Raw genomic sequence first — 19392 nt, 5'->3', positions numbered from 1 at the left:
TCGATCGGCTGTATGGATTAGTTATTCACTTAAAGTTGTTAAAATCAAAAGATAAACAGTCTAGTCAAGCGGCCATCGGTCTAACGGCCAAATGAGACCAGTCAACTGGATTAGTTAACGTTAAACGAGTCAGTAATCTTGATTAGAGGATCATTGGGCCGTGATTAAGGAACCCTAATCACAGGCCCACACTGGAAACTATAAATAGGGCCCAAAGGTAGGTTGGTGAGGATCTTAATTTTGCATTTATTACTGCAGTTATACTCATATACCGATCGGCCCATCAACTGACTTAAGCATCAGAGCCTTTTAGACAGGTACCCCAATCGTCTGTTCGACTAATCGAGCAAGGAGATAGATTTCTTGGAGAAGAAGTTACAGCAGTTGTGAGGAAGGGAGATTTCGAGAAGGAAAGAGTAAAATTGAAGAGGTTCGTGGTAGGCTCTTGGTCCCTACACCCAAAACATTTTGACACCCACCGTGGGGCCGAGCAGTCTTCTATTAGACCATACACCCTTATGGTGACCACAAGAAATCGAACTAGCAACGTGGACGGAGGAAGAATGGTAGATGATCAAGCAGATACGAGGGAGATGATCAGGGCGATGCAACAAAGGATGGATGAAATGCAGAGGAACTATGAGGTGCAGATGCAAGTCTTGCGAGAGGAGAACGCCGCCCTTCGACGAAAAGAGGAGGGCATCCCTTCGACCCCTACCGTGCCCGATCCGCTCAAACTGAGCCAGGCACAACAACACCGGGAAGCCGAGCGGGTGGAAAGTCGTCTGCCTCCCACAGGACAAGAGCAATCACAGACCCCGCGGGTGAAAAAGACGCAGGCATCGAGGGGAAACATCTCTCACATGATGGCCGAGAGCTTCGGGGCCAACGAGGGAGGTCACCCTTCCCGACAACCGATCCACGCGTCGGGGAATTTCCCCTTCACCCAATTCATATTGGAGACCCCGTTGTCGGAGAGATGGAAGATGCCGACGTTCGACAAGTATGACGGGACGACGAACCCTAACAACCATATGCGGGTGTTCACCCACCAGATGATGTTCCATGCAGTAAGCGACCCGATTTGGTGTCACGTTTTCTCGACCTCCATGACGGGAGAGGCGTTGGAGTGGTTCTCTAAGCTGCCGACCAAAAGCATCGACTCCTTCGCCACTCTGAAAGCCAGGTTCAACACGCAGTTTGCCCCCCTGAGGCCAGCTATCCTGACGGTAGATAACTTGGTAAACATCCGACAGAAAGATGGGGAGTCATTGAGGAGTTATCTTGATCGATACAACCGTATGTCGGTCAAGATAAAGGACATCAGCGATGAAATCACTCGGCATCACTTCTTGTACGGACTGCAGCCGGGTGTGTTTGCAGACAAGATAAGCCGCAAGAAGCCGAAGACGATGGAGGAGATGAGGGAACGAGCAGCCAAGTTCATCCAGATGGAAGACATGCAGGAGTTTAGGGTGAAGAAGAGGGAGAAGGAAGATGCTGCTTCACATAAAAGCGCCCCCCGACCGAGCAAACCCCTTGCTCGGCCCAACGATAAGAAAACGCCCAAGTTCACAACATATACCCCTTGGCCGTCCCCCGAGCGAAGATCTTAAAGGAGGCCTTCAGCGCCGACTCACTTCCAGCATCCAGAAAGAAGCCTCCACCTCCCGACGCCGATGGTAGCAAGCACTGTCAATATCATCGGACGATCGACCATACCACGGAGGAATGTCATATGCTCCGCGATAAGATTGAAGAGCTGATCCGCCAAGGGCATTTGAAGAAGTACATTCAGCAGGATCGCCCCCAGCGAAGCCCGGTCAGGAATAGAAGCCCAGCACGAAGGTAGGTGTCAACCAAGTGGGAGAAACAGAGAGAGAGGGAGCCTGATAGGCGGAGGGGGGAGTCGTCCAGAGTTCACCGAAGCCCGAGGAGGAGTCGCAGTCGGAGCAAGGATAAAACCTTAAGGGGTTATATCAATACCATTTCGGGAGGATTCGCTGGAAGAGGATCGAGCTCATCTGCTCGAAAGAGACACGTTCGGGCGCTCAAGTTGGTCCATTTGGTAGAGAAGAAGGTGTGGTTGATGCCCCCTATCACTTTCACCGATGAGGACTTCAAGGCTCCCGATCCCGATCATGACGATCCTATGGTCATCTCCATCGAGGTAGCAGAGTATGGAATCGGGAAAGTTCTGGTGGATCAGGGGAGCTCCATCAACATCTTGTACTGGAAAACTTTCCGAAAGATGAACTTATCCGAAGATCTGATCGTCCCCTACAACGAACAGATCGTCGGATTCTCGGGCGAGGGAGTAAACACCAGGGGTTACCTGGATCTTCGCACTAGGATCGGCTCGCGGAGAGATGGCCGGGAGGTAAGGGTTAAATTCCTATTAGTTGAAGCTAACACTTCCTACAATGTATTGCTAGGAAGACCTTTCCTAAACGCTTTCGGGGCGATCGTCTCCATCTTGCACCTGATCATGAAGTTCCCGTCGGATAAGGGGACGATATGCACCGTGCATGCGGACCAGCAGATCGCCAGACAATGTTATATCGCTGGGTTAAAGATCGCTCCCTACAACCGCCTTAGAAAACAACACCGATCGGAGGTCCCCATGACTGATCTGGACCCCCGAACGAACACGGAGGATCGGATTCAACCTGGTGGAGATACCAAGGAGATCTTGATCGGGATGCGACCAGACCAGGTCACGAAGATAGGGGAGCTCTGAAGCCGGACAACGAGGAACTACTAAGCGCAGTCATCCTGGAAAACTGAGACCTTTTTGCATGGTCGTCAATCGACATGCCGGACATTCATCCTGACGTGATGTCCCATAAGTTGGCAATCTTCAAAGAAGTCCGACCGGTCGCCCAGAAGAAGAAGAAGATGGGGGAGGAGCGAAGAAGAGCGGTCGAAGAAGAGGTAAAGAAGTTGGAGGGGGCAGGCTTTATAAAAGAAATCAAGTATACCACGTGGCTGGCAAACGTGGTAATGGTGAAGAAGGTGAGCGGGAAGTGGAGTATGTGTACGGACTTCACGGATCTCAACAAGGCGTGCCCGAAGGACGCATATCCTCTGCCCAACATCGATCGGTTGGTGGATGGAGCTTCGGGGCACAATTTCCTGAGCTTTTTGGATGCATACTCAGGGTACAATCAGATCTCTATGTATGGTCTAGACAAATCTAAAACGACGTTCATCACCGATCGGGCCAACTTCTGCTACGAAGTCATGCCGTTCGGCCTGAAGAATGCGGGGGCTACCTACCAGAGGCTTATGGATCGGGTCTTCAGAGGGCAGATCGGTCGATCCATGGAGGTATATGTGGACGACATGGTCATAAAGTCACAGACGGCCGAGGACCACGTTCGCGACCTAAAAGAGGTCTTTCACCAAGTGCGCAAGTAAAACATGCATCTCAACCGTGAGAAATGCGTGTTCGGAGTGCCGACCAGCAAATTCCTGGGGTTCATGTTGACCGCCCGAGGCATCGAGGCCAATCCTGACAAGTGCGCCACCATTGTCGAGATGGGAAGTCCCAAAAATCTGAAGGAGATCCAACGGTTGATCGAGCGTCTGACATCCCTTGCGCGCTTCCTGCCCAAGCTGACAGACGGCCGAGAACCACGTTCGCGACCTAAAAGAGGTCTTTCACCAAGTGCGCAAGTACAACATGCGTCTCAATCGTGAGAAATGTGTGTTTGTAGTGTCGGTCGGGAAATTCCTGGGGTTCATGTTGACCGCCCGAGGCATCGAGGCCAATCCTGACAAGTGCGCCACCATTGTCGAGATGAGAAGTCCCAAAAATCTAAAGGAGATCCAACGGTTGGTCGGGCGTCTAACATCCCTTGCGCGCTTACTGCCTAAGCTTACAGAAGGCCGAGGACCACGTTCGCGACCTAAAAGAGGTCTTTCACCAAGTGTGCAAGTACAACATGCGTCTCAACCGTGAGAAATGCGTGTTCAGAGTGTCGGCCGGCAAATTCCTGGGGTTCATGTTGACCGCCCAAGGTATCGAGGTCAATCCTGACAAGTGCGCCGCCATTGCCGAGATGAGAAGTCCCAAAAATCTGAAGGAGATCCAACGGTTGGTCGGGCGTCTGACATCCCTTGCGCGCTTCCTGCCTAAGCTGACAGAAGGCCGAGGACCACGTTCGCGACCTAAAAGAGGTCTTTCACCAAGTGCGCAAGTACAACATGCGTCTCAACCCTGAGAAATGCGTGTTCGGAGTGTCGGCCGGCAAATTCCTGGGGTTCATGTTGACCGCCCAAGGCATCGAGGCCAATCCTGACAAGTGCGCCTCCATTGCCGAGATGAGAAGTCCCAAAAATCTGAAGGAGATCCAACCGTTGGTCGGGCGTCTGACATCGCTTGCGCACTTCCTGCCCAAGCTGATAGAGAAAATCAAGCCGATCCTGAAGATCATGAAGAAGCAGACCGCATATAAATGGGACAACCAATGCGAGGAGGCATTTCAACAGATAAAGGTGATGATCAGCAGCACCACGATAATGAGTCGACCGGTAGAAGAGCTGCCTCTACAGTATACCTATCGGTCTCAGACGACACGATCAGCACGACCTTAGTGCAAGAAAATCCAGAGCAGCGACTGGTGTACTTTATCAACCGGGTATTGCAGAGCTCGGAAATGAGGTACCAGCTGATAGAAAAGATAGCTTTAGCGCTAATGACAGCTGCACGCCGATTACGTCGATACTTCCAGAGCCACCAGGTGATCATCCGCACCGATCATCCTATAGCCAAGATACTCAGGAAGCCTGACCTGGCCGGAAGAATGATTGCTTCGTCGGTTGAGCTATCTGAGTTTGGCCTCAAGTATAAGCCAAGAGGATCTGTCAAGGGGCAACAGTTGGCAGATTTCGCTGTAGAACTCCACGGGTCGATCTCCCCGTCGGAACAAATATGGGTCCTCTTCGTCGATGGCTCGTCGGACAAACGCAATGCTGGAGCAGGGATTGTCATCGAAGGACCGAGCAGCTTTACGGTCGACCACTCCCTGCAATTCAAGTTCAGAGCAACTAACAACCAAGCAAAGTTTGAAGCACTGATCGCCGGACTGAGGCTAGCAAAGGATCTAGGCGCCAGAAGGTTAAAGTGTAACACTGATTCGCGACTCGTGGTCAGGCAAGTGCAAGGGGAATATCAAGTTAAAGATGATCTACTATTGCAATATTATCACAAGGTGGTTGAAGCCATGAAAGAGTTCGAAGAAGTAACTATCCACCATATCCCCCAAGCGGAGAATGCCAGAGCCGATAGGCTATCCAAGCTGGCAGAGGGGAAAGAGAAAGGTCAGTTGAAAACCATCATCAGGCAAACCCTGATGAGACCCTCGGCAGGAGAATGCGCAGCGATCGATCGGCCAGTAGACTGGATGAGTGAGCTGCGGGAACTTCTGAGAAGATGTGATGCCGGAGAAGACATGAAGCAGATCGAGCGGCGTCGGGCGCTTCGATTTGTCACTATCGGAGAGGATCTGTACAAACGAGGCTTCACCGCACCGCTCCTCAAATGCCTATCGGAGGAAGAAGTAGGATACGTCATGAACGAGGTCCACAATGGCGTTTGCGGGATGCACACCTGACGAAGGACGATGAAAGCACGAATACTCCAGGCAGGGTACTATTGGCCGACCATGGAGCAAGACTGTGAGGCTATGATACGAAGATGCGAAGGTTGCCAAGCCCATGGAAACAAAGTCAAGAGAGCTTCGACCGAACTGCATAGCCTAATGGCCCCATGGCTGTTCGCACAGTGGGGTATGGACATCGTCGGACCATTCCCTATCGGCAGAGCACAAAAGAAGTTCATACTAGTCGCCGTAGATTATTTCACCAAGTGGGTCGAAGTAGAAGCCTTGGCCAACATCATCGCTCGGCAGGTCCACTCGTTTGTGTGGCGGAACATTGTCTGCCGCTTCGGCCTGCCCCACACCATCATCACCGACAAAGGCTGACAGTTTATCGACAAGAAATTAAGGAATTTTTATAAGCAAGTGGGGATACGCCACCTAACCAGCTCGGTCGAGCATCCCCAGACTAATGGCCAAGCCGAAGCCATGAACAAGGTCATAGTGGCAGAGCTGAAGAACAGATTGGGAGAAGCCAAGGGAGCATGGGTGGACGAACTGCTGCAGGTCCTTTAGGCCTATCGATGCATTCCACATGGGACGACCGGAGAATCCCCCTTCAATCTGACGTACGGAACATATGTTATGCTACCAGTTGAAGTAGGAGAGCCGACACTTTGACGGGAGATGTAGAACCTCAATGTGAACTGCGGACGAATGCGAGAGGAATTGGACTGCATGACCGAGTGAAGAGAAAAAGCAGTCGTGCAAGCTGAAACATGCAAGAGGATGGTGGCAAGAAGGTACAACGCAAAGGTGAAACCGAGGAGCTTCATCCGAGGAGACCTGGTATGGAGGAAGACGAACGAAGCGCGCAAGAAATCGGCACAAGGGAAGTTGGCACCGAACTGGGAAGGATCGTTCTGCGTAACCGAAAGCCTGCTGAACGGAGCCTATCGGCTTGAATACTTGAGCGACAAGGAAATACCAAATACGCGGAATGCTTCACATTTGAAAATGTATTACAGTTGATAACTATCAATAAAACAAGTGTTTTATGCCACTCCAGCTAACCGATCGATGGGGATCCCTACGGGATCCGAGCAAAGCCTGACCGGTCAAGGTGCAGGCTTCCACGAGGAAGCCCCGCTCGGTCAGCACCGATCCGAGCGATCTAATTAACCCTACGGGTAAATAAGTGACACGAGCTGTCTGTCGTGATCAAGGCACGACGCCAACGATCTAAAGGAATTAAAAAATGAACGCGTAATAAAGTCGGACCGTTCGGGTCGTAAGCGTAACAATCAAACCGAGTCAACAACACAATCGATAGAAGAAATAAGTCGTAAATCATGGGCCGATCGTCCGATTGAAGTCAAACATAAAATAACGACCAATCGTCATGCTTGTTCAAACGCTAAGTTTACAAAATGGGTCGATGGCCCCGTGCGTTAACGTCAAACTATTAAAGGATAGGTCGACCGCCCCAACCATACAACAATGAATAACGATTGAATGGTCGATCGCCAGCAACAACGATAAATAAAGACTAAATGGTCGATAGCCAGCAACAACGACGAAAGAAGATTGAGCCAACAGATAGAAAGGAAAAAGTTAAATGCCATATACATGTGAATGTTTGTCAAAAAATGGCATAATAACCGATCGAGCGCGATGGACCATGAGGCCGATCGAACTCGATCGGTTATATCAAAATATACAAAACAAATTACATTAAGATTCATTAGCAGGAGGAGTGGTTGCCTCGTCGAGTCGGTCGAAAACCCTTTCAAGTTTCCCTTCAACCACCCCATGTGAACATCGAACCGATCGGGGGAGCAGCGGTAGAAGAAGATGGCTTGATCGACGAAATTCTGAAAACCCGTCTCATATTGGGCGAAAACTTGCTCATTAGCGACGCGAAGCTCGGCTTGATATTCCTTAGCCTTTTTCTGCCAGTCCGCATCTGATCCAACGGTGGCCAAATGCTCCAATGATAAGTCATCAAAGGGCCTTTAAAGTTTCCGCAGCTCGTCGGCCGCCACCTTGGCCTTCAGCTGCTCCTCCTTCGCCCGATCATCAACAACTTTAAGTAGGTCGGTGCAGTTAGCATGCTCGGCCTTCATAACATTCAGCCGATCGAACTGGGCCTTCAAGTCCGAGGCAGAAGCCTCCACCTCTTGCAGCTCCACCTTCGCCTTCGCGAGCTCCTTCTCTAGGCTTTAAATCCTGCTCCGATCGGCCTGGGAAAACTCAGTATAAATCGCAGCCAACCTGAGGGTTAGTTCCCCGGCCGTCCGCAAAGCCTCCTCCTCGGATACGTCTTTCAGCATGTCCTTGACGCGAGGACCCAGGTGGAAGGAGACTTCCTCATCAAGCCGAACCTCGCTACCGAGGAAGGCGGTGGCCAAGGACTCAGAAGCGTCTGCCTTCTTGCTCCTCTTTGACGATTGGCCGACGGGGGAATCGTCCTTCTTGGTCTTTTTTTCCTTATCCGCCGCAGTGGCGGGAACAATAGAGCTAGGGGGAATGACGACAAACCGGGGCCTGGTGACGACAGCCGAGGCACCGGTCGGAGCATTGGTGGCAGTAGAAGGAGTCGTCGAAGGACCATTGGGGACACTTTGGAGGGGCGCGACCTCTTCAGCCGCATCATCCTCCCTTCGCCGAGTCTTGGCGCGGGCCATGAACTTAGCATTGGAGAGCGTCGTTCGGGCCATGATATCTGCAAACAAGAAAAAATGCGTAAGTTAATAGCAACTCCTACAACGATCAGGTAAATCAGAACAACTAACCATAAACCGCCCTCGGTAAGTCCGGAGAGCGGAGGCATTGGATCAGCGGCCTCGGGGGGATCTTGTCGGGCAGGGTCTTGAGGACGGCTAGGTCAGCCCGCTCGGCGGGGGTTAAACGGTCTTCTGCCCAGGGATTAGTAGGCGGAGGAAATGCCGTCCAATATAGGGGGAACTTCGGCCGACCCTTCTCGTCGAAGATGTACTTTCTACCCCGATCGGGAATTGCAACCTTGAAAAAACCAGTCTTGAAACCCTTATACGAGGTAAGGTAAAGGGTGAACAAACTCTTGTTCGCCCCAAGAAAGGAAACCCAGCCTTTCGACGTGGTGGGTCAGGTTTTATAGAAATACAAAAACAAGGACATGGTGGCCGTCAAACCGGTCGCTCGACAGAGAACCTCAAAGGCCTGCATTAACGTCAGACGTTCGGGTGTATCTGGGTCGGCGCGCACTGAATTTCTCGTAGCACCGCCATTTGCCAGTCAGCGAACGACACAGTTAGACCCAGATCGTGGAATAAGCAAGCGTAGACATAGAAAAACTCTAGCTTCGCCGCCCCCTTGCCATGACACACCCTCTCGTTACTGGCACACACCTATACCCGGAGAAATCCGTCCTCCACCTCGTCACTAAAAACCTTAGTCCGCTCCACCAGGTCCCAGAGATCGTTACCCCATCGGAACCTCGTCGCGTGTGTGCGCGCCTCATAGGGGGCCCAATCGTATCCCTGCACCTCTAGCAAATTGGCCTACTCGCCCTCATCGCGGACGTCGATGCTGATGACATCTCCACTCTCTTCAGGAGCGACAACTTGCTCCACCGCTTCGACGACCGGTTGTTCGGCTTTTGGACTACCGCTGAGAAGGACGGGAGAACCCGTTGAAGTTGAAACCCCCCGAGCGAGGTCCCTACGTCTGAGGAGCTGAACAAAGAGGAGATCTACCCGTCGCCCCCGGACACCTCGACCGCCCCACCCGAGGACCCGTCTGAACTCGATGCGCTGGAAGACATTATTACTTGTAGAAAGAAGAAGACAATTGGTGGCTCGAGTAGAAAGAGAGAGGAAAGCGTGAAAATAACGACAGCCACACACACTTATTTATAGGAAGGTCTAGGGATACGTGGCAGCACCAGGACCACACGATCACACGTAGATCAACGGCTCGTACTTCGCAATGCTTCGCATCCCAACTGACAAGCACGATCTACGAAGCAAGATAACTATCAGGGAACCCCTTCGGCCTATCGGCAATACATTCTTTGCAAACCTTCTCGCTCCACCTTCATCATCGCTCAAGGCTGGGGGGGCTTGTGTACCGTATGCCCCATCGGGCCATCGGCCATGTGCAGTCTTCCGGTCCATCGAAAAAGGCTGGGAGGGCTCGTATGTAAAAGATGTCCATCGGTCGAATGGCCCCACAGATGAACTATATAGGACCATCGGTGGACCGATCCTGTAAATGAAGTACATGGTACTACGTAAGGGACCATCGGTCGATCGGCCTTACGTATGAATGACGAATCGCTGTAAAGGACCATCGGTCCCTCGGTCCCAAAAGAACAGCACTTTAATTTGTAAAGGACAATCGTTTGATCGACCCCCAGGTCGATCGTGCATCAATCCATAGACATCCATTGGTCGATCAGTCTCCTAGGTGGTTCGCGTAGCGCCTTATATGTGACCATCGGTCGATCGGCTGTATGGATTAGTTATTCACTTAAAGTTGTTAAAATCAAAAGATAAACAGTCTAGTCAAGCGGCCATCGGTCCAACGGCCAAATGAGACCAGTCAATTGGATTAATTAACGTTAAACGAGTCAGTAATCTTGATTAGAGGATCATTGGGTCGTGATTAAGGAACCCTAATCACAGGCCCACACCGAAAACTATAAATAGGGCCCAAAGGTAGGTTGGTGAGGATCTTAATTTTGCATTTATTACTGCAGTTATACTCATATACCGATCGGCCCATCAACTGACTTAAGCATCAGAGCCTTTTAGACAGGTACCTCGATCGTCTGTTCGACCGATCGAGCAAGGAGATAGATTTCTTGGAGAAGAAGTTACAACAATTGTGAGGAAGGGAGATTTCGAGAAGGAAAGAGTAAAATTGAAGAGGTTCGTGGTAGGTTCTTGGTCCCTACACCCGAAACACTAAGTAATACATAAATTAAATTTGTTTAAATAATTTTCCGCAAGAACAGCCGTGAAAAGAGTTACCATTAAGTTTAAATAAAATGTTTGTGAAAACCTTTATTTCCTAATTACCCTATTATGTGAAACCTTTCGAGAAGAATTCTAACAAAGTGTGCATACCTATACACAATTACAAATGTTGCATTAATTGAATTATCATATGATTGCGAGATACCTACGTTAGAAAAACAACTCAAAGTTATGATACAATGACCCGGTAAAAGTTACTCACTTTTAAGCCACCAACATGTTAGCGAAGCTGAAATTTTAAAAAGTAATTTTGATTTATTTTTTAATTGCTAACATTAGACATTTGGTGCACGCTAGAATTGGGTGAAAATGAGGGGTTAGGGTTTCATCCTTCTTCCTCACAACAAGCACACCCACATGCACTTTCATCCATTCTTCTCTTTCATTACTTATGTTCAGAGCCTTCATCGTCTTTCAGAGAAATCATCACATCAACGACTTCACTGCGTCGCGTGTAAGACCCGCGAAATTTAATTAATTAAATAAATAAATAATTAATAAATACGAGTAGTGGGAGCCTTTACGATATTTAATACTAACATGTATGATGTGGAAAAGTATTAGCTTAAGTGGTTGAAAGTACTTGATTGTGTTGAGAGAACTTGGGTTTAAGCCCTATGTGTGCCAATTACATGTTATTTAATTGATTATTATTTTAATAATATGCTTGATCATGATGAGTGATAAGATAATCCTAGAATTATAGGAATTTTCATGAAACATGAATTGGTTGAATTAGTTGTACAATGATTTAACATTGACATGGTTATAGGTTCAAACCTTGACATATCCAAATTAAGCTTTCTTTTTGCTAAAATTAGTTTTGGCATGAATGTGAAAGGGCGGAGAAACCCTAGCTGACAATGGGCAGCCAAGGGATGTTGGAAAAATAACCACTAATGGACCTTGAATGGCAATCAAGTCATCTTAATGCCAAATTTCGTTTTCCTTTTCATCATTGCTAATTAAGGCAATTTTTAGTGAGAATTCATGGTGAGAGAGAGAGCTTTGGTGTCTGCCATTGGAGAGCATTTTGAGGACTAAAATTCCATAGAGAAACTGTGGCTCTTGAGTGAAACTAAGAATCTAAACGGGGAGAAGGCAAGAGAGGCCATTGTTGATCAAGAAGAACTTGGAATTCTCAAGTTTTTACAAGTAAACTAGGTTAGGGGAGTTGGAACTATTAATTTTAATTTGTATTGCTTAATGGTATAAAATGTATGAATTCTTTGATGTATACATCCTGTCCATTATGCAACTTTCGTGTTTCTGGAAAAATTCCCAAAAACCGCCTAGCGTGCTACTCGTAGTCGTCAGGTGACTCATACCAATTTCAGTGCAATTCTAGGTTCCTACGAGGAATCGCCTAGCGATGAGCTATGTGTCGCCAAGTGACGTAAGCTACGCAACCCAGTTTCTGGGTTTTCTTATGAACGGTCTGGCGGTGATGAACACTCGCCAAGCGACGCGAGCCATTGAGGTTCAATTTTGGTGTTTTTGGAATCTTGGGGTGTTTCTAATCGGGCAAAAGGGAGATGACCCAGGGGTTAATGATTAGACATTAAAAATTGGTTGAATTAAGCTGAAAATTGAAAGTTCGTTGTATGAAAAATGCTCTAGGGTTGGAAATTGGGGGTTTGAGGGTCTAAGATTAACTATTGTTTAATTAACTATAAAGTGTTACTGTATATAGTTTAAGTGAAGCAAATGTACGCTGTGATCATGGGAATTGCATAATTGCAAAAATAGACCAAACAAAGAAATTGGGAAAACTGGGAGGGCTTACAGGTGCTGGAAAATTCTGGGAATTTCCTAGAATGCTATGCACCACCTCGCGATATTGATCGAGTCGCTAGGCGCCAATGTAGAGAAGAAAATTTTGCGTGGCAGTGAGGAGAAATGATGGGTCTGTAATTCGTGGAAATTAGATTAATATTGAATGTAGAATGGAGAAATTAACTAAATAGAGGTGTTTGGCGGTACGTGTCCACGGCCAGGTGGTTTGGAAGTGATGTTCGCCTAGCGGCTCAAGAGCAACGCCATGCGATATTGTAGAAGCCAGACTTGTTTTGCTTGCTTTGGATGTGTGTGGTCTACATGGCTTCAGTGATATCTCAGAACGTATCCCTTGAGTTGTGGCTCGGGATAGGGGTTAAGCACGTAGCATTCCTTTGGCTTAGAATGACATCACTTGAGTTGTGGCTCGAGATGGCAGATGAACACGAGGAACTTTTGAGTTGTGGCTTGGGTTGAGAAGTGTTACCGGTGTGAGTGTGCGAGTCATGGCTCGTACGACGGGTCCATATAGATTTCCTTCCTTGGTATGAGACTAACGAATTTAGTAGTCTTGGGACATTACGAATGTTATTCGTATTGGGAACTCCACCTGGCGTTACAGAGAATGGTCTGTAGCATGGTTTCCCGCACGTGCTCTACTAGTTGTGGCTGGTAGGTGTGGCAGCAAGACATCTCGAGGTACTCATTGGAAGACGTAGAACACGGGTAACATGGTGGTGGCCATGTGGTGTGAAATCAAAGGATAGGAATTCCTTTGGTGTACTTGTATGGTTTATATGATGTATATATATATATATATATATATATATATATATATATATATATATATATATATATTATATTTATATTTATATACTTATATATGTTTATGTAATTGTAAGTTCAGCCTATTTGCTTGTGGTTAGCGATGATTGTGTATGCGGTACACGAGAGCAGATGTTGTTGCAGGTGGTTATGGTGAGGCTTAGCAGCGGAGCGGGGGAATGTCATGGGAAACAGTTTTATTTGAGTTTTATCATTTATGGTTTTGAATAAAGTTGTAAACTATTATGAGACTGATTTAGTATTTTATTGAGCTTTAAGAAATTTGAATTTGGAGTTGTCTATGTAATAAATATTTTAATTTCCCACGTTTTTCGGAATTTCAGTTATAATAAATGAGGTATTTATATTATTTCTATTTTTTTAACTCGTAATATCCGATCGAGATTTTACACCGCGCACCACCGTGTGCACTCCTCGCACGTGCCTTCCGTTACTAGATTGTCGTTGGACCGAACCTTCGATCTTGGTGTGGAAACTACTCCAATGTCGAAGCTCATGTCATCTTGTCGTTGTGTTAATGAGGATCGTTTTCTCCCATCCCTACTATTGCCTATAACGTATTGCTTCTCCCTCTATATTTTTTTATGGGTTAAATATATTTTTTGTCCTTTAACTTGTAGTGAATTTTGGAATTAGTCTATTTTGAAACTTTGAAACAATTTAGTCATTCATCTTTTGAAATACGTGAATTTAGTCCTTTTAATCAAATCTTGTTAAGTTTATTTGACATTTTAAGCGCGTTTCATAATAGTATTTGACTTAACATTAAAGCAAAAGTGTGTCAAACATTATAAACAACTCAAATACAATCTTGAAATGCATACGAAACATCAAATAAACCTAACAAAATTTGATTAAATGACTAAATTCACGTATTTCGAAAGATGAAGGACTAAATTGTGTTGTTGATTAAATGTATTTGAAATGTTTTTGATGATGTCCATAATAGCATGACAATGGTTAACATGACATAGCATGACAATGGTTAACATGACATGTGTATAAAATCCTGAATCTGTTAATCTGCTGCCTCGATAGTCGACTAGCCAACTAATGTAGTCGACTATGTGTGTAAAATCCTGAATCTGTTAATCTGTTGCCCCGATAATCGACTAGCCAACTAATGTAGTCGACTAGGCTCGTGCTGACAGCAACTGGTTTTATAAAATGGACTCTGCACCTGCTGTTAAAATAAGTTGTGCAATCAAAAGAAAGAAAGGAAAGTGTGGAACAGGTTCTTGGAGCTATCTTGGAAGATCTTCTTGAGAATTTCATCAAGACACATCAAATTTGGCTTGGCAAGAAGAAGAAAATTCAGATTTGGAAAAGGTGTACTCAATCTAATCTTTGGGTTGTGTTCTTGTGTTCTAAATATAGTTTGAAACTCTCTAATTTACTATTTTCTGGTTAAGGCAAGTGTGTGTGATAGCCTTGCTGTTTTTGGTTGTTAAAGCAAGTGTGTGTGATAGCCTTGCTGTTGTGTGGTTGTGCAAGTGTGTGGATGCCTTGCATTTGTATTCCTTTATCTTAGAATTTAGATTTATCAAGTGTATTTGTAAATCTTGAAATTCTTGTGATATAGTGAATATCTCTAGCTGTGGTTTGCTAGATGAACTGGATGTAGATTCTTAAGAATCGAACCAGTATAAAAATTCTGTGTGCTTTATCTCTTTCTCTCTATATCTTGTCATAGTATAAATGCTCCATACATTAAGCATCAAACCATACTATTTCAATTGATTCAAAAGAAAAGGTTTTTATCAAAACAATTTCAAAAGTACTAAAACTGGGCAAAATTTGTTAATACCAATTCACCCCCCTCTTGGTTGTGAAATATTGCTGCATCAATTCTAACAAGTGGCACCAGAGCTGGTTAGTCGAATACATAGTCGACTAGATCCTGACAGATGGCCAATATTTCACAAATGTTTTCTGAAGGGGTTTCTATCAATAGACCACCTTTGTTTGCTGGAGAAAATTATCTTTTCTGGAAAATAAGAATGAAAATCTTTTTAGAATCCATTGACATGGGTGTTTGGGATGCTATTGTAAATGGACCATTTATTCCTATGCATACCATTAACAAAGTGCAGGTTGAGAAAGACTTCAATTTGTGGACTGCGGATGAGAACAAGAAAGTGCAATATGATGCTAGAGCTAGATACATCATCTCCTCAGCACTCACCATGGAAGAATTCTACAAAGTTTCTACATGTAAGAATGCAAAAGAAATGTGGGAAACCTTGGAGAAAGCTCAAGAGAGCATTGAAGAACATGGCCATAACAATTCAGAAAGCAACAACAGCAGTAAAGATGTCAACACATGCTTCATGATTGATGTTGAGTCCCAAGAAAGCAAGATAAGTACTTCTAATTCTAATATTCAAGCAAAGTATGATGAACTTCTTGATACATTTGAAGAATTGCATAAAGATGCAAATGAACTTAATTGTTTAAACAAAAAGCTTAAGATGAACTATCAAGAGTTGAAAAATAGATTGGATCAATTAGAAGAGGCAAATAAGAAATTGGATTTTGATTTGGAAAATTTAGACATCATTCATAAAACCTCCTCTTGTAATTGTAATTCAACCTTGCAAGTTGAAAATTTTGATTGTAAAGATTGCAAGAACTTTAAAAACAAAGTTGAATTTCTTGAGGAAACTCTTGCAAAGTTTACAGCAGAAAAATCCAACTTGGATACTCTTCTTAATTCTCAAAAGCATGTAATGGATGAATATGGATATTCCTTTTCAAAGAAACAAAAGTCTTTCAAAAATCTTTTCTTTCATCCTGAGAAGGCATTCAATACAACTTTTGGATCTTGCTTTTAGTGTTTAAAGAATGGTCATACATCAAATTCTTGTTATTTCAAAAATGTTGGTGTTCCAAGCGGAAAATATCTTTGGTTGCCTAAAAACACCATCTATGTTGCTAACATGAAAGGACCCAAATACAAAGTGGGTACCTAGATGTATTTTACCTGTTTTGCAGGGTTTGTGAAAAGCCTAATAATCAATGTGGTATTATTTTTTTTGGGCTGCACAAGTAAAGAAAAGTTCCAATCATTCCCTGCGTGAGTAAAACAAATTTTAACACTTTTTGATGATGTTTCTTAGGACATAAAAATTAATCTTTTTACACCAAAAGTGTTTCCTACAAATACAAATTGTGTTACTGCATCTATGTTGTTATTTTTCAACATTTTAATGAATTAGGCATACTTGATTTCGCATTTACAGCATAAAAATCTGCATCAGATTTTACCATTCTGCATTAAAATAGTCGACTTACAAATCAACTATCATCCAAATACAGCACCAGAATTGTCATCACTGCACCAGATTTTCTGTTTTTGCATTACGTAGTAAACTTCATAGTTAACTATTGTTTCATACTGCATCAGACTTTGTAATTTCTGCATCAGGTTTTATCCTTCTGCATAAAATAGTCAACTTGCTAGTTAACTAGTCATGCATTTTTCCTATTCCCTGTGTTATATTTCGAAGCAAGTCGACTACATTAGTAACCTAGTTAACTACGTCTGGCACAAATGGTTTGGTGAAATTTTCTTCTCCTTTAAACTTCTTTCCAATATAAAACCTCCAAACCCCCAAATCTGTTCAGAACCCTAAATCCCCATTCTCTAATTGTTTTCAAAATTCACAATCTCTTTAAAACCCTTGAATTGTGTTGTTGTTATTCGTTCTTCCCGCATCCTTCATATGCTTCTGAGGAAGAAGAAGAGAAATTTTCCGCTGCCATTGCTGAAGATGAGGAAGCATCTCCATAAGCTGAAATGTTCGATTAATGGGTTGTAATCTTGCTATCCTTCTTCCTTTGCTTTCATCTTTAGCTTAATCTGGTTTTAATATGTACAATGCCCAATCTAATTTGATAGCTGATATAAGGCACATCTTTTGCTTCTCCATTATATGTTTTTTTTTTCACTTCTTTGTCTGATCCACATTTGTGAAATTGGTACTGAATATTTCTTCTTTCATACCCTTATTTTGCTAATGCCAAAAAGGGGAAGTTTCACACCACTTTGTTAAATAGTTGCTAAAGACATATGGTGAATATAAGTTGCTTAGTATCATTCGTTGTGCTTTTAACAACTTATCTTTTGGATTTATTGCATGCTTGTTCACTAAAAAGGAAGAACCATTACTTTGTCATACTAAACATAACTTGTTTGAAGTAAAATGTGCATTTTTCATATTTTTCTGCATAAAATAATCAACTGGATAATCAATTACAAGGTTGCTTTCTCTACATTGTTGTGCTTATATTTTTTTCTCTGTGATATTCGTTTATGCCAAGATCCATATCAATTAATCTTCTGCAAAATTGATTACATGATGCTTTGATAATGCATCTCTCACCAACACTTTCTACATTTTAATCTTTGAAAATCTATTATAAGAAAGTACCTATAGGTGTTGGGTGTTTGTTCCTAGGGGGAGTAACCATGCACCTAGATTTTGGGATCAAGATTGTTCTTTTGTGATTGATTGTACTTTTTGCTAATATGATAAAATTTGTTGTATTTGGTTTGCCATTAAGTCCATGTTGCTCTTTTCTTGGTACTTGATTTGAGAATGTTGCTTGTACTTTGATATTCCAATTTCTCTTATCTGCTTCTGCTACATTTTACTTTGATACCATATTATATAATGACATGCATTCCATAGTTATGACATTCTATGAGTTCATTGGCCTATTCATCATATAGGTAGTTTCAAGGTAGGGGGAGCAAAGGTAGCCCATGGTTCTGAATGCTTTTAGCTATATACTTCATTGAGATTGGCTATTTTCTGCATTGTTTTTTTTTATCCCTGTTTTTGATCATGTCCAAAGGGGGAGAAAGGTTTGTTGTTCTATGCAAGTTTGTCCATCATCAAAAAAGGGGGAGATTGTTGTTGATTAAATGTATTTGAAATGTTTTTGATGATGTCCATAATAGCATGACAATGGTTAACATGACATAGCATGACAATGGTTAACATGACATGTGTATAAAATCCTGAATTTGTTAATCTGCTACCTCGATAGTCGACTAGCCAACTAATGTAGTCGACTATGTGTGTAAAATCCTGAATCTGTTAATCTGTTGCCCCGATAATCGACTAGCCAACTAATGTAGTCGACTAGGCTCATGCTGACAGCAACTGGTTTTATAAAATGGACTCTGCACCTGCTGTTAAAATAAGTTGTGCAATCAAAAGAAAGAAAGGAAAGTGTGGAACAAGTTCTTGGAGCTATCTTGGAAGATCTTCTTGAGAATTTCATCAAGACACATCAAATTTGGCTTGGCAAGAAGAAAAAAATTCAGATTTGGAAAAGGTGTACTCAATCTAATCTTTGGGCTGTGTTCTTGTGTTCTAAATATAGTTTGAAACTCTCTGATTTACTATTTTCTGGTTAAGGCAAGTGTGTGTGATAGCCTTGCTGTTTTTGGTTGTTAAAGCAAGTGTGTGTGATAGCCTTGCTGTTGTGTGGTTGTGCAAGTGTGTGGATGCCTTGCATTTGTATTCCTTTATCTTAGAATTTAGATTTATCAAGTGTATTTGTAAATCTTGAAATTCTTGTGATATAGTGAATATCTCTAGTTGTGGTTTGCTAGATGAACTGGATGTAGATTCTTAAGAATCGAACCAGTATAAAAATTCTGTGTGCTTTATCTCTTTCTCTCTATATCTTGTCATGGTATAAATGCTCCATACATTAAGCATCAAACCATACTATTTCAATTGATTCAAAAGAAAAGGTTTTTATCAAAACAATTTCAAAAGTACTAAAACTGGGCAAAATTTGTTAATACCAATTCACCCCCCTCTTGGTTGTGAAATATTGCTGCATCAATTCTAACAAATTGGTCCAAAATTTCGAAACGGACTAATTCCAAAATTCACTGAAAGTTAAAGGACCAAAAACATATTTAACCCTTTTATTGGTGTGGTTTGAGTTCTCATAATATTCACTTACTCAAAAGAGAACAGAACATGCTTTTCAATTTTGATGGTGGTTTGAATAGTGTTGTATTGTATTGTATTCGTAGAAGGAATCTTGAGGTTTTTGGTTTATTTTGCTGGTGCAGTTTTAATTGGGTCCAGGGAGGACGACAAGTATCAATACCACAATAT

General features: G+C 43.8%; 2 protein-coding genes across 2 annotated transcripts; both read left to right on the top strand.

Annotated features, from left to right (window-relative positions):
* Positions 1-518: 518 nt before the first annotated feature.
* LOC114184400 lies at positions 519-1616 on the top strand. Its single transcript, XM_028071712.1, has one exon. The coding sequence runs from the start codon at positions 519-521 to the stop codon at positions 1614-1616; it is 1098 nt and encodes a 365-aa protein (XP_027927513.1).
* A 2844-nt stretch (positions 1617-4460) lies between these two features.
* On the top strand, positions 4461-5618 carry LOC114184399. Its single transcript, XM_028071711.1, has one exon. It carries the CDS (start codon positions 4461-4463, stop codon positions 5616-5618), a length of 1158 nt encoding a protein of 385 aa, XP_027927512.1.
* The last annotated feature ends 13774 nt before the right edge of the window (positions 5619-19392 follow it).

Source organism: Vigna unguiculata, chromosome 5, assembly GCF_004118075.2.
Source record: "Vigna unguiculata cultivar IT97K-499-35 chromosome 5, ASM411807v1, whole genome shotgun sequence".
In the NCBI taxonomy this organism is placed as follows: Eukaryota; Viridiplantae; Streptophyta; class Magnoliopsida; order Fabales; family Fabaceae; genus Vigna; species Vigna unguiculata.
Note: the sequence above shows the minus strand (reverse complement) of the source record. Positions and strands in the feature narration are given on the sequence as shown.